Source organism: Eretmochelys imbricata, chromosome 20 (genome assembly GCF_965152235.1).
Source record: "Eretmochelys imbricata isolate rEreImb1 chromosome 20, rEreImb1.hap1, whole genome shotgun sequence".
Lineage (NCBI taxonomy): Eukaryota > Metazoa > Chordata > Testudines > Cheloniidae > Eretmochelys > Eretmochelys imbricata.
The window spans coordinates 21,524,017-21,539,799 of NC_135591.1; the positions used below are offsets into that span (position 1 = coordinate 21,524,017).

The following is a 15,783-nucleotide window of genomic DNA, read 5'->3' on the forward strand; positions in this document are numbered from 1 at the left end:
GTGATGGCAGCCCTCCCGGCACCCACCACAGGGAAGGCGAGGGGGCTTCCTGGACCTGAGAGGGGCCCATGGAACACGTGCAATGACAGTGGTACAAGGTGAGTGTGCTGCCAGGGGGGAGAGGGGGGCCCCTCCCTCAGAGCTCACTGCTGCAGGTGGCGAGAGGGCTGGGGGAGTCGTCCTCTCTGGCCCCAGCCCCAGGGCAGCCTGCCTGCACCCCAAGCTCATCCCCAGCCCTGCCCCACCCCAGAGCCCACAGCCCCAGCCAGAGCCCTCACCCCCCACAACCCTCTGCTCCAGCCCTGAGCCCCGTCCTGCATCATGAACCCTAGACCCCCTCCCCCACCCAAACTCCCTCCCAGAGCCCAACCTCTCACCCCTTTTGCACCCAAACTCCCTCCCAGAGCCTGCACCCCTCCTGCACCCCACTCCCCTGCCCCAGCCCAGGGCCTGCACCCCAAACCTCCTCCCCCCACCCAAACTTCCTCTCAGAGCCTTAGGCAGGTAGGGGTTGGAGTTTGGGAGGGGCAGGTTCTGGGCACCACCAAAATTTCTACAAACCTGCCACCCCTGGCTGGGGCCTCTGCTGGGGGCCTGCAGCCAGGGGCCTGCAGCTGGGAGCTGGGACTGGATGTGCAGCTGGGGCTGGGGCAGAGCAGAGCTGGGTAGTACTCCCTTCCCAACCACCATGGGGGCTGGCCCAGGCTCTACCATGCTACCCCTCCCAACCCCTGAACATTCCTCCATGCCCCCCTCAGGAGTGCATGCCCCACAGTTTGGTGACCACTAACTTAGGTCAAGAACACAATGCACAACTGAAATTGCACAGATCCTGTACTGTCAGAGGTTGGTGGAGAAAGAAGAAACAAAAGCTATGGGGTTTGTAGCACGTATACCATGAATGGATTGTGATTTGTCTTTTGTACTGATCCCAAGGGATCTAGGGCCTGATTCATCGTGTCTTATACCAGCTAGTGGAGTTACTTCTGGTGTATGGTGGTGAGAAGTATCTGGCTCCTAAGTTTAACGCTAATAACAAGTACTATGTTGGTTCACATTTATCTTCCTAACTCCATTTCCATGGGTTTCCAGCTCTGAAAATTTTTACTTTAGTGTTTTCTTTCTCTTTTCCAAGGCACGTTCAAAATCCAGAAAACCCGTTTACAGAGAGAAGGATTTGACCCTCATCAAACATCAGACCGGTTATATTTTCTTGATCTAAAGTTGGGAAAATATGTTCCATTGAATGAGTGCCTCTTTGAGAGGATCCGTGCCAGAAAGGTCACTCTGTGATCTGGTCTGGGATGTGTGTCTTGCAGGAAATGCTACTGACTAGTTTAAGAAGGGACCCTGCCTGTGAAAGCGAGGGATTCCTGCTAGATAAGTAGTGCAAGGCCCTCTTGCAATGCATTGGCAACCGTGACAAATTCATTGGGGTGTAGGATGATGTCCTCACATGTCTTAAGCACATTAATTTGTGAGCTATTCCTATCCTGGGCATAGACATGCCATTTCTCTACAGTTCTGTATCTAGAGATATTTTTTTCTCTTTGTAACCACTACAAACTGAGGGACTCTGTGCAACATGGGAGGTGTTTATGGTCTGAATTATTTATTGTAACATCCTGAGGATGTAACTGAACAGAAATGATATGCCCTGAGCAAGTTTCCTTCTGCTTTATCTCTCAACTTTATGTTGCTATCTATAGACCTTTAGTTAGTAGCATTATTTTCTTCAGGTAGAGCCTTTGATTGTCCCACCTCACATTTCTCTTTTTTAACTACACATCTAAGATTCGCTGTAGTGGGAAGTCTCGCTCTGAAGTGTCTATCATTCATTTACCTAAAGTATTCTGTTTGTATAATGGGGCCTAGCACAATGGGGTCCTGGTCCATGACTGGGGCTCTAGGCATTACAATAATAAATAAAAATAGGACTGGGAATTAATCAGATTGTTGACCCCTGGAGTGCAGTCTGTGAATCTTCACAAACTGTGGTCTGCAGAATAAATAGGTTGTTAGTTCACTGAAGAAAGTAGATTGGGTGTAAATGGCTAAAAAGCATAATTAGGGGCACAGCACAAAAGCTCATGCTCAAATAAATTGGTTAGTCTCTAAGGTGCCACAAGAACTCCTTTTCTTTTTGCGAATACAGACTAACGTGGCTGTTACTCTGAAACTCTGCCTAGGGACATTATGCCAGTGAACAAACAATGTATTTAAACTTGTTACTGGGCTAGGTAACAATGAGGTAAATGGAAGGTCTTGACAGAGGAGTCACATGGTAATGTTACACCTTTTAATGCTAATGTGAGGTCTTAGGAAAAGTTAATTGTAATGTTGCTGTGTATTTTCTTTAATTTTATTTTTATATTTACTGGTAGTTTTCATCTTTAAATTGTGCTGCCCTCTGCTGGAAATGAGTGGCAATTGTTGAACACCAATGAAGGCCACATATGACAAGACAAATAGGAACATAATAATTTTAATGTCTACTCCAACCTCAATTACAATTTTATTTTCTGTTTAATGTGGGCAAGTCCATTAACAGACATTTCTGATGTACTTGTTTTCCTTGAGCTTTTACCACAATTAGAACTAAATGTAACTCTTAAAATTGGAGAATTAAAGGGATTGACTTTCACAGGTGCATGTGTGCTGTACTCCACCTGTCCTAACAATGGATTATTTTCTCATTTTAATCATAGAATCATAGAATATCAGGGTTGGAAGGGACCTCAAAAGGTCATCTAGTCCAACCCCCTGCTCAAAGCAGGACCAATCCCCAACTAAATCATCCCAGCCAGGGCTTTGTCAAGCCTGACCTTAAAAACTTCTAAGGAAGGAGATTTCACCACCTCTCTAGGTAACGCATTCCAGTGTTCCACCACACTCCTAGTGAAAAAGTTTTTCCTAATATCCAACCTAAACCTCCCCCACTGCAACTTGAGACCATTACTCCTTGTTCTGTCATCTGCTACCATTGAGAACAGTCTAGATCCATCCTCTTTGGAACCCCCTTTCAGGTAGTTGAAAGCAGCTATCAAATCCCCCCTCATTCTTCTCTTCTGAAGTCTAAACATCCCCAGTTCCCTCAGCCTCTCCTCATAAGTCATGTGTTCCAGTCCCCTAATCATTTTTGTTGCCCTCCGCTGGACATTTTCCAATTTTTCCACATCCTTCTTATAGTGTAGGGCCCAAAACTGGACACAGTACTCCAGATGAGGCCTCACCAATGTCGAATAGATGGGAATGATCACATCCCTCGATCTGCTGGCAATGCCCCTACTTATACAGCCCAAAATGCCATTGGCCGCCTTGGCAACAACGGCACACTGTTGACTCATATCCAGCTTCTCGTCCACTGTAACCCCTAGGTCCTTTTCTGCAGAACTGCTGCCTAACCATTCGGTCCCTGGTCTGTAGCTGTGCATGGGATTCTTCCGTCCTAAGTGCAGAACTCTGCACTTGTCCTTGTTGAACCTCATCAGATTTCTTGGCCCAATCCTCTAATTTGTCTAGAGCCCTCTGTATCCTATCCCTACTCTCCAGCGTATCTACCTCTCCTCCCAGTTTAGTGTCATCTGCAAACTTGCTGAAGGTGCAATCCACACCATCCTCCAGATCATTAATGAAGAGATTGAACAAAACTGGCCCGAGGACCGACCCTTGGGGCACTCCACTTGATACCAGCTGCCAACTAGACATGGAGCCATTGATCACTACCCGTTGAGTCCAACAATCTAGCCAGCTTTCTGTCTACCTTATAGTCCATTCATCCAGCCCATACTGCTTTAACTTGCTGGCAAGAATACTGTGGGAGACCGTGTCAAAAGCTTTGCCAAAGTCAAGGAACAACACGTCCACTGCTTTCCCCTCATCCACAGAGCCAGTTATCTCGTCATAGAAGGCAGTTAGATTAGTCAGGCATGACTTGCCCTTGGTGAATCCATGCTGACTGTTCCTGATCACTTTCCTCTCCTCTAAGTGCTTCAGAATTGATTCTTTGAGGACCTGCTCCATGATTTTTCCAGGGACTGAGTTGAGGCTGACTGGCCTGTAGTTCGCAGGATCCTACTTCTTCCCTTTTTTAAAGATGGGCACTACATTAGCCTTTTTCCAGTTGTCCAGGACCTCCCCCGATCACCATGAGTTTTCAAAGATAATGGCCAATGGCTCTGCACTCACATCCGCCAGCTCCTTTAGCACTCTCAGATGCAACGCATCCGGCCCTATGGACTTGTGCTCGTCCAGCTTTTCTAAATAGTCCCGAACCAATTCTTTCTCCACAGAGGGCTGGTCACCTCCTCCCCAGGCTGTGCTGCCCAGTGCAATAGTCTGGGAACTGACCTTGTTCGTGAAGACACAGGCAAAAAAAGCATTGAGTACATTAGCTTTTTCCACATCTTCTGTCACTAGGTTGCCTCCCTCATTCAGTAAGGGGCTCACACTTTCCTTGACTTTCTTCTTGTTGCTAACATACCTGAAGAAACCCTTCTTGTTACTCTTAACATCTCTTGCTAGCTGCAACTCCAGGTGTGATTTGGCCTTCCTGGTTTCACTCCTGCATGCCCGAGCAATATTTTTATACTCTTCCCTGCTCATTTGTCCAATCTTCCACTTCTTGTAAGCTTCTTTTTTGTGTTCAGATCAGCAAGGATTTCACTGTTAAGCCAAGCTGGTCACCTGCCATATTTACTGTTCTTTTGACACATCGGGATGATTTGTCCCTGTAACCTCAATAAGGATTCTTTAAATTACAGCCAGCTCTCTTGGACTCCTTTCCTCCTCATGTTATTCTCCCAGGGGATCCTGCCCATCAGTTCCCTGAGGGAGTCAAAGTCTGCTTTTCTGAAATCCAGGGTCTGTATTCTGCTGCTCTCCTTTCTTCCCTGTGTCAGGATCCTGAACTCGACCATCTCATGGTCACTGCCTCCCAGGTTCCCATCCACTTTTGCTTCCCCTACTAATTCTTCCTTTTTTGTGAGCAGCAGGTCAAGAAGAGCTCTGCCCCTAGTTGGTTCCTCCAGTACTTGCATCAGGAAATTGTCCCCTACACTTTCCAAAAACTTCCTGGATTGTCTGTGCACTGGTGTATTGCTCTCCCAGCACATATCAAGGTGATTGAAGTCTCCCATGAGAACCAGGGCCCGCGATCTAGTAACTTCTGTGAGTTGCCGGAAGAAAGGCTCGTCCACCTTATCCCCCTGGTCCGGTGGTCTATAGCAGACTCCCACCATGACATCACCCTTGTTGCTCACGCTTCTAAACTTAATCCAGAGACTCTCAGGTTTTTCTGCAGTTTCATACCGGAGCTCTGAGCAGTCATACTGCTCCTTTACATACAATGCAACTCCCCCACCTTTTCTGCCCTGCTTGTCCTTCCAGTTTATATCCATCCATGACAGTACTCCAGTCATGTGAGTTATCCCACCAAGTCTCTGTTATTCCAATCACATCATAATTCCTTGACTGTGCCAGGACTTCCAGTTCTCCCTGCTTGTTTCCCAGGCTTCTTGCATTTGTGTGTAGGCACTTGAGATAACTCGCTGATTGTCCCTCTTTCTCAGTATGAGGCAGGAGCCCTCCCCTCTCGCGCGCTCCTGCTCGTGCTTCCTTCCGGTATCCCACTTCCCCACTTACCTCAGGGCTTTGGGACTAATCGTGTTGTCCCGAGCAGCTGATTATTCCCTTGTTTTAGAGGCATTTGAACTTACCATATCTGGTAGTGGCAGCTACTGCTGGTGTATCCAGCGATGTGATGCCTTTAAGGAACTTTCAGTGGACTAGTACCTTTTATGCAATTTATACTGGAAGGACCATATTCTGTTCTGTAAAAAGAAAAGGAGTACTTGTGGCACCTTAGAGACTAACCAATTTATTTGAGCATAAGCTTTCGTGAGCTGCAGCTCAATCGTGAGCTGTAGCTCACGAAAGCTTATGCTCAAATAAATTGGTTAGTCTCTAAGGTGCCACAAGTACTCCTTTTCTTTTTGCGAATACAGACTAACACAGCTGTTACTCTGAAACCTGTCATTCTGTTCTGTTTCACCCTGGGCAGTTCCAATTACAGTACTTCAATAACACTACATGGAACATAAGAAAAAATTTCATTCTGCCCTTTTTCTGGTGGAATTAATGCTTCATCTAAAATATTTTTATAAAGTCTTGCGGATGCTTTTGAAACACATTGTTTTAATGTTTAATGCACTCAAGAAACTGGACCATCACTAATGGTTTAAATACTGAATGCATCCGATGAAGTGAGCTGTAGCTCACAAAAGCTTATGTTCAAATAAATTTGTTAGTCTCTAAGATGCCACAAGTCCTCCTTTTCTTTTTGTGAATACAGACTAACATGGCTGCTACTCTGAAACTGGTTTAAATACTGATTTTTTAAAATCTGGAATGTGCCTTTTATCAGGACAGGCACTAAAAAAAGTCATTCATGGTAAGAATGAACCTAGTTATCTGGAACTATAACATGCTCAAAAACAAAATGAGGGAGTCTGCAGCTTGGGAACTGAGCTGACCAGCCGCAGGCTATAACTTTAAATATACTAAAGTTTCTTGTAGTTTAAAGGACCATGTATTGACTAATTAAACTCTTAAAACAAAATTTTTTTCAGTCTGATCACTATATTGTCTAACTATTATTTGTTTTACCAAACTCAGAAATAAAAACAAACACATTAAAACAAACTTAGAATCAGTGTAACTTTCATTCGTTTCCATTTAGTGTGATGGGCTCTTCTGTACCAGAACATCCAATCCATTAAATTGACTGCTTTTACTGTTTATAATTGGAGACGGCAGCGTAGAGGTGAGAGGGGTTCAAAGCGATAGCCTAGAAAGATGATTTTTCACAACAGTATTTTCGATGGATTGAGGGGGATGAGAAGGGGTGAGAACAGGTGCATGTGGGGTAGGGGAGTCTGTCTGGATGGGGGAGGTGGGGTCCTTCTTGAGGAACTATTCACTGCCTCAGATGGACCCTGTGGGTGGCACTGGCCCGTTCTGAGGACTAAGCAATACCTTGGGACAGGGAGTCTGGTGATATTTTGTGTTTTAGGTAAAGCCCCAGCTCTCGACATGAGAGTTTTGCCGTTTGAAATAAGTTTCTAGCCTGTGTGAGGGTGGAGAAAAGCTTGCAAGCGTCGAACGAGTCCAAGCTAGGCACTCAGACGCCCGCCGTTGCTTGGAACAACTAGGGCTGCCGCACCTGCCCTGGTGGGGACGGAGAAACCTCGCCCCCGCTACGGGCGAAGCTGCCCCCGGGCCCTGGAGACTCGCACGGGGTAGGGCCCCCGTTCCCGCCTGAGGCGCCCCTCGCCTACGACCGAATCGTGCATCTTGGCAGCGTTTCCACACATCACTTCCGGTGTTGTGCGCGCTCTAAGTACTCCCCTTCCTTCCCCGCTTCCTGGTGTGGCCCGTGATGTTCGTCCCTCTCCGCACAGTGTTCCTGGTTCCTTCCCCGCTTCCGGCTGTCTCTCGGTAACTGCCCAAACTTCCGCTGCGCCCAGCACCCTCCGGCCCGACTGCTGCCTCGCCCCGTTCCCTGCTCCCACCGCCTCCGGCTCTGCCATGCCTGGCTTCGTGCCCCGCCACATCTCGGTGTTCCCCTCCCCGCAGGAGCTGGGCTCCTCCCTGGCGCAGCTCGTGGCCCAGCGGGCGGCCGAGTCCGGCGGCCGCTTCTCGCTGGGGCTGTCGGGCGGGAGCCTGGTGCGGATCCTGTCCCAGGAGCTGCCCGCGGCCGCCGCCCTCTCCGGCCCCGCTGCCCCCGCCCGCTGGGTCCTGGCCTTCTGCGACGAGCGGCTGGTGCCCGTGGAGGACCCGGAGAGCACGTACGGTGCCTACAAGGTGAGGGGGCTGCGGGGACCCGACCCGCCCCGCACGCGGGAAAACCCCCTGGGGAGATACCGGGGCAGGAATGTGGAGAAGACGTTTGTTGCAACAATTCTAGATTTTCCTGCTCAGACCAAGGGAACACATTTTTCCATGGACAAAGCTGTGTCTGCACTGGGTTTTAATATAGTGCTCAGGTGTGTGCTTTTTCCCCACACCCTGACCAACCTGGCTATGTCAGCTTAACTTTTAAGTGTAGATCAGGCCTTAGGATCTTTGGTTCCTGTTGACATTCCCATTCACCAGCAGATGCTGTTGTCTCCAAAAGTTATGAAAGTAAATGTACTCTGATTTTGTTAATTGAGAGTAGGGAAAAATCCCATTGTGTAAAACAATATAGCTCAACTTCTTGGTTAGAATTTTGAGAATCTTAATTATTTATTTCAGACTCACCTCCTCTCCAAGATCTCCATCCCAGAAAATCAAGTGGTTATAATTAACCCCTCACTACCTGTAGAAGAGGCTGCTTCAGACTATGCTGAGAAGTTAAAAGAGGTTCAGTGGAAAGTTTTTGTTTTGTATATCCAACTTCTTCAAGTAGGAGTGAAAGTCACTAATTTACTAAATAAGTTCCCCGGCTGTGTTATCAATAACTCTTGCTGGTATTCAAACAGAGAATTTTAAACAATTTTCTTTTTATTGCTAATGTTACTTGCTTTCTTCCTGCACTTCAGTTAGCTAGGAGAATTAATTCAGACTAGTTTTCACGTATTAACATGAAGTTTTTGTTTCTGAATTGGCAACCCTGGAGGGGAATGTTAATGTTCCTCACACACCCAGGAATGTGCTACTTAAAATGCAGAAAAGTCAGTAAAATGTTTGTTAATCATAGAATCTGTAAAACCTTTATTTTTTGCGAGTACAAAACCTAAATTCAGTCATGTTGTCCAAAATTATCTTTCTGTAATAATCCTTGTGCTCCAAAGTGATGGACTGCTAATAATCTTCCCAAAAGTCCCCACATAATACTGTTGGAACAAACTTATACAAGTTTCAGAGTGGTAGCTGTGTTAGTCTGTATCAGCAAAAACAAAAGGAGTCCTTGTGGCACCTTAGAGACTAACAAACACCTAGTGTGAGGTCAGTCTAAGAGATGATTCAATTGACAGCAGGATATCCAGGGAGGAAAAATAACTTTTGAAGTGGTAATGAGAGTGGCCCATTTCAGACAGTTGACAAGAAGGTGTGAGTAACAGTAGGGGGACATTAGGTTTAGGTTTTGTAGTGACCCAACCACTCCCAGTCTTTATTCAGGCCTAATCTGATGGTGTCCAGTTTGCAAATTAATTCCAGTTCTGCAGTTTCATGTTGGAGTCTGTTTCTGAAGGTTTTTTGTTGAAGAATTGCCACTTTCAGGTCTGTTATTGAATGATCAGGGAGATTGAAGTGTTCTCCTATTGGTTTTTGAATGTTATGATTCCTGATGTCAGATTTGTGTCCATTTATTCTTTTGCACAGAGACTGTCCGGTTTGGCCAATGTACATGGCAGAGGGGTATTGCTGGCACATGATGGCATATATCACATTGGTAGATGTGCAGGTGAACGAGCCTCTGATAGTGTGGCTGATGTGGTTAGGTCCTATGATGGGTTTCAGAGTAACAGCCGTGTTAGTCTGTATTCGCAAAAAGAAAAGGAGTACTTGTGGCATCTTAGAGACTAACCAATTTATTTGAGCATGAGCTTTCGTGAGCTACAGCTCACTTCATCGGATGCATACCGTGGAAACTGCAGCAGATATTATATACACACAGAGATCATGAAACAATACCTCCTCCCACCCCACTGTCCTGCTGGTAATAGCTTATCTAAAGTGATCATCAAGTTGGGCCATTTCCAGCACAAATCCAGGTTTTCTCACCCTCCACCCCCCTACACACAAACTCACTCTCCTGCTGGTAATAACCCATCCAAAGTGACAACTCTCTTCACAATGTGCATGATAATCAAGGTGGGCCATGGTGTCCCTTGAATAGATATGTGGACAGAGTTGGCATCGTGGTTTGTTGCAGGGTTTGGTTCCTGGGTTGGTGTTTTTGTTTTGTGATGTGTGGTTGCTGGAGAGTATTTGCTTCAGGTTGGGGGGCTGTTTGTAAGCGAGGACTGGCTTGTCCCCCAAGGTCTGTGAGAGTGAAGGATCGTCCTTCAGGATAGGCTGTAGATCCCTGATGATGAACTGGAGAGGTTTTAGTTGGTGGCTGTAGGTGACGGCTAGTGGCCTTCTGAATAAAGACTGGGAGTGGTGGGTCATGACAAAACCTAAACCTAATTTCCCCAATACTAATTTCCACCTACTACTCACATCTTCTTGTCAACTGTCTGAAATGGGCCACTGTCATTACCACTTCAAAAGTTATTTTTCCACCCTTGGTATCCTGCTATCAATTGAATTATCTTGTTAGACTGACCTCACACTTGGTAAGGCAAATCACATCTTTTCATGTATTTATACCTGCTCCTGTATTTTCCACTCCATGCATCTGATGAAGTGGGTTCTAGCCCACGAGAGCTTATACCCAAATAAATTTGTTAGTCTCTAAGGTGCCACAAGGACTCCTCATTTTTTTAATTTAACAAGATCACTCCTGAGTTGACCAAGATGTTGAATTCCCAAAAGAAACTGGGGAGGCCATCTTGGGAACCCAGGAATTGGTGTCCACTTGCATAGACTGGAATGCTGATAAGATTAAAGAAATTTAAGTTGTTCATTTTTATGTTCTATATGATTTTTTTTTAAAAATATCTCTGTGGATGAGATGTGTTTACTGTGGTGTATATGTGGTGCTTGTACTCAGGGAGGGGACTCTTTAGCTGGTGAAGATGGAGTGTGTTAGTGGGGAGACTTTCTAGTGGAATGTGTATGCTGTTTTTAAACTAATGATGTATAATGTGTTTGGTTGCTAAATCAAAGGTGTACAATCTACTGCTGAACTTCTGCCATTGTAACCCAGCTGCATTCTGTGACAGTGTGTTCAGTTGTGAGATGCCAGAAAGCTGTATATGTGAACAGAAATTCATTGCAGCGTATGAGCGCCCTGTGTTCAGCAGCTGTACACCCTTATTCCTGATGTGATTTATACTTTTGCAGTGATATCTCCTTTTTCTGTTCAGTGTCCTAATTTATGCTTTCCTCTGTCTGGGTTTTTGTTCCTTCTTGCAGGCTTTTCAAGGTGAGAACATGCCTGTCTTTGATCTGCTGATTTTGGGAATAGGGCCAGATGGTCACACCTGCTCCCTATTTCCAGACCATCCCCTTCTGCAGGTGATTTTACAGACCCAGGGAGCGGATACTGTATACTGGGATAAGAATGTGCATTTTGTTCACAACTGTGACAGGGCTTTTTTTCCATTCTAGTTTGTCTCTAGGTGGTAAGTCTGAGTGCATGCGTGTGTGGTTGTTTTAAGAGTTTGATGAACAGCTCTGAGTTATGGCATTAGAACTTGGCAGTTGCCAGTATTTGGAATGTGATTTTTAAAAAAGGAAAGTGGGAACAAGAGGAAAAGCAGATGGACTTTGACTCTTTCCTCTTCACTTAGCCCTGATCCTGCAATCTGATTCATATGGGTGTAACCTTGTGCCCATATGGAGCCCTGTTGACTTCAGTGGAGCTATACATGGATGCATGAGTCTGCCTAGAAAACTTTAATGTTGATTAATGCTGACCAGGATCTGAGGCCTGATAATGATCTTTGGTCTCCTTTTACTGGCTGCTTAGTCATAGTCAAATAGCACAAGCTTGAGTTTGGTGAGGCTGTCCTTTGCTTTGACTCCTATCTCTGCACTATTCTGATCAATTTTCACACTTCGGCTTTATTTTTCCTGGCAGGAAAAAGAGAAGATAGTTGCCTCTATTAGTGATTCTCCGAAGCCACCACCTGAGCGGATAACTCTAACATTGCCTGTTCTGAATGCAGCACGGACTGTTGTGTTCGTTGCTACAGGGGAAAGTAAAGCTGCCATCTTAAAGGTAAGGTTTAAAAATGAAGAAAATTGTTGATTGATGAAAACCCAAAATTTAACAAAAACAATCCATCCATTTAGTTAAAGCCATTTCCCACTGAAAAAACATTTTGATGGAAAATTTTTGGCCAGTTCTAGAGAGTTTGTTTGGCATGGTGAACACTTCCATGACTGTCTCATTGCACTATGATCTCCCTGGATTAGTGGGACTGGCAGTGCTAATGCCCTGTTTCTTTGCACAGCGTATTTTGGAAGGCGATGAGGAGAACCCTCTCCCTGCTGCTCTTGTCCAGCCTCATACTGGGAAGCTGCACTGGTTTCTGGATGAGTCTGCAGCCAGGGAGTTGACTGTTCCCTTTGAGAAGCACTCTATCTTGTAGAACCAAATACTTGGCTGGATTTCAGGGTGGCGATTCAGGACCACTGGCTGCAGTTCCTGCACAGAGCCAGCTCTACAACATTCCAGATTGAGGACTCTGGTCATAGTACTTGAATGTGGCACTAAACTAACACTGTCTTTTGTTTCTCTTTTTTTAAGCAAGTGGTACTTTGTGGAGCACTGTAATAATCAGTGGTCGGGGAGGGGATCTATAAGACTCTCAAAGCTGGTCTCTAGCTGCAAATGGAAATGTTGGAGATTGCAGAGGTGGACAGTATGATGCAGTCTGTCTTGTGAATGGTTAATGTGGTGTAAAGTGAATGCACAATATTAAAGATGTACATTTCAGTTTTTTGGCTCTTGCTTGTTTTATCTTCAGGTAGTACTTCTTGCTTAAATATCAACTAAAGGCATGATCTTTCAGTCCTTATTCTTGTGAGGAGAGGCTGCAGGAACAGCCTTGTGATTTGGGAAACCCTTGACTCTATTTATACTCCTTTAGGGGAAGTGATGCAGGTAAGGAGATGAAGTCAGAGGTCTGCTAACAAATGTTTCCTTGGAAATACTCCAAACAACTTTGGAGTCAGGATTAATTTTTGTTTCACTTGACAGTTTTGTGGACCCTTTTCAGGATTTGTTCTCTCTCCACTGTTATCTTTTCATTGTCCAGTGGACCTGGTCCATCATAGAACATGGACATCAGTACTACTTGCATGTTTTTGGCCCCTGGTTACACTGTTTGTGAACGGATTCTCTGTGGAGAGGTTCTCTCCTCAGGTTTGCACTGGCTACTGGCCAGAGTTACCCTGTTTGATTGGTTCCATTATGTTGTGCATAAATCTGGGTGCTACAGGATCGTATATGTTGAAGATCCTCATAGATGCACTTTGTGTTAGTGAGATATGAGAGAACCATACTTTTTAGCTTCTTGTCATCTTGCATTTCAGTCAGTCATGGCCTTGTGTCCTTCTGTTCATCTGTGACTATTTCCGCTGATGTCAGCATTAAATTCTCAGGAACATACTCCTAGGACTGCAGTCAGTCCAGGACGAAGAAAAATCTGCCACAGAGCTGATGAATGTTACATTGGCCTTAGAGCTGCCGCTCATGCTTTTTGTTCTCTGGAACCAAGGCTAGACGCTGGTGATAATACTGCTACTGCTTCACACATACATAGCATCCAAGAGTCTCCAAGTGATTTACAAAGGGGAATAAATATTATTTAGTCCCATTTTACAGTTGGAGAAACTGAGGCAATGAAGGTAAGTGACTTGCCTTAGATCCACAGCAAAACTGGCAGAGCTGGGAATAGAACGTAGGAGTTAGGATTTCTAAACCTTAGATATCATACGTATTATGTAAATGTGATATGCAGAAGCTGGACAGAACTTTGATGGGCATTTGTCTGCAATCAAAGAGAGATTGAAACCAGTACTATGATCCAGAACATCTATGTCTTCTCCTTCCACGGATGTATTCCTTTCCTTTCATCCAGGTAGAGCTGAGAGAGAGAGCACTGCCAGGGGATTAGGATGACAAGTCTTTATACCTCCATTAATGGATCAAACCCACAGTTCAATGTCCCTTCTCATCAACCAGTCCTGTATAAACATGCCACCTTCTCCCCCACAAAAAACCTCCATGCGTCTCCTACATGGTTCTGGGGCTTCTCCCCGATTTGTGTTCCACAATCTTCTCTTTTTGGGCATGAATTCCAGTAGGCTGGGCAGATTGTGGGGCTTGTTAGTGAGCCGTACTCTTTACCCTTCCATTAAGTTGTTAAAGTTAGTTTACAGAGATCCAGATAGATTCTAACACACTGAATAAAAAATATTCATACCTGGAGTTCTTACCACTCCTTTGCTCAGACTCTCTTGTCTGAAGGCAGCTGCAGTGCACACACTAGAACAGGAAACAGATTTACTAACAGTACTGTGAGGAGGAATTGCACCTGTACTTTGCTGCTTCATCTGACTCTGAGTGAAAGCTGGGTTGGGGGACTTGGAAGCTTTTTTGTTTTGTTTTTTCCCCCAGCCTTTAAGGTCAATCCTCTTGCTTTACTGCTGCTTTCATCTTTCTCTCACTCAGGGTGTGGGTTCACCTCATGCTTCCCCCTGTGCCTTGAGCAGTCCCCCTCTGTATCTACCAAATATCTTACCAAATGTTATGTCTGTGAGGTGCTGAATTCCTATCACCTTTTGTTGGACTGGAAGGCACACAGCACCTTCCAGGATTAGGCACGGAGGATAGACGCTCTTAGGCGCAGAGGATGAGACTTGCTGTCCTTGTAAAGCACCTGGTACCTTTATGCAGCTGTGTTAAGTCATTTTTTAGACTCCCTTAATACTATTTTAAATAACAACCCCACCCCCATTAGTAGGGTTCTTATTGCGCATCCTTCACAGAAAAGATGCAACTATCTATTTCGCCATGGATTTATTTAAGCAGCATGAGAAAGTGGGGATCTCCTTGGAATTGGGTCTGAATAAAAAAGAACTGAAGTCATATTTTATTCATATTAAACTTGGAAACTAACATAGAGCATGTGTGCAGAATGGGACTTTGAACATCCAGAATCCTGGTTACTGCTAACGCACATCTCTTCAGACATATGAAATGTGCAAGTCCTTGCTCAGGACTCTTACAAGCTGGATGTTTTAATAAGCAGTTTTTGAGCTACCCGAGTTCTCAGAAAGTGTCTGGAAACAATTCCTCTAATATACTGAAGAAGCAAGTTTGTTTCATCTTACCCTCCGATGTTGTGTGTGATGTTTTTTATAGAACATTGTAAGCATGTCTTTTCTTCACATTTGCTGTGTGGTCCTGGATCACCTTTAGGTTGATTGTCAGGCCCCTTTTATATTTGTTCATTTAATCATCCCTACTGCTCTGTCATGCATAAAGGGTTATCTTGCTTTTTATCTAGCACAAGAGCTAATGTAAGTGCTGAATGCTTCAGCTTAAAGAGAGGGTGGAAGATTTCCTATTTCTACATATCCTGGAGGGTATCACTGAAACTGGCTGTCACATAATATTAAAAGTGGAAGGTTACTGAATTAATCTTAATCAGGAGAAACAAAGTACAGAAGGGAACTGAGAGTTGAGAGCAGGTGCTGAGCACTGACCTGTGGCATTTCTATGCGAAATCAGTCTTTAAATAAATGTTGCTTTCGGGTTCAAAAATACTTCAGAAAAGTCCCACAGTGGCACTGCTAGATTCAGTCACTGGTGCTTTGTTTGCAGATGAACTATCTCTGGCTTTTGGTGCAGTTGGAGGAAGCCCATGTGAAATGCTCTGTATGGATGGTGTATAAAAGGCTATAGAGCGGGAGGATGCCCTAAGTGAGCGTAGGACATTCGTGGATAAATTAGTTCATTACAGCCTGTTAGTTTATAGCTCTTGACTCTTCAGCACCTGAAATCCAAATTCTGGTGCAATAGGACTTTGATAGAGAAATCCTTTTTTGTTTCCTTTGCATAGCATTACTTTATAGTAAGTGGAGACAAAATGGGTAAGGTTATTTTTTTATTGGACC

General features: G+C 44.9%; 2 protein-coding genes across 2 annotated transcripts in view; both read left to right on the forward strand.

Moving 5' to 3' along the window:
• The window catches only part of SLC27A1 (solute carrier family 27 member 1), a 33,498-nt gene extending 27,632 nt beyond the window's left edge, over positions 1-5,866 (forward strand). The window contains exon 12 of the mRNA XM_077838446.1: positions 1,136-5,866. Coding sequence (XP_077694572.1) covers positions 1,136-1,293 — 158 coding nt within the window. The 3' untranslated portion in view covers positions 1,294-5,866. The remainder of the gene's footprint in view (positions 1-1,135) is intronic.
• A 1,558-nt stretch (positions 5,867-7,424) lies between these two features.
• Positions 7,425-12,595, forward strand: PGLS (6-phosphogluconolactonase). Its single transcript, XM_077838678.1, has 5 exons — positions 7,425-7,863; positions 8,296-8,403; positions 11,068-11,169; positions 11,735-11,875; positions 12,111-12,595. Exons 1-5 carry the CDS (start codon positions 7,588-7,590, stop codon positions 12,246-12,248), a joined length of 765 nt encoding a protein of 254 aa, XP_077694804.1. The 5' UTR covers positions 7,425-7,587; the 3' UTR covers positions 12,249-12,595.
• The last annotated feature ends 3,188 nt before the right edge of the window (positions 12,596-15,783 follow it).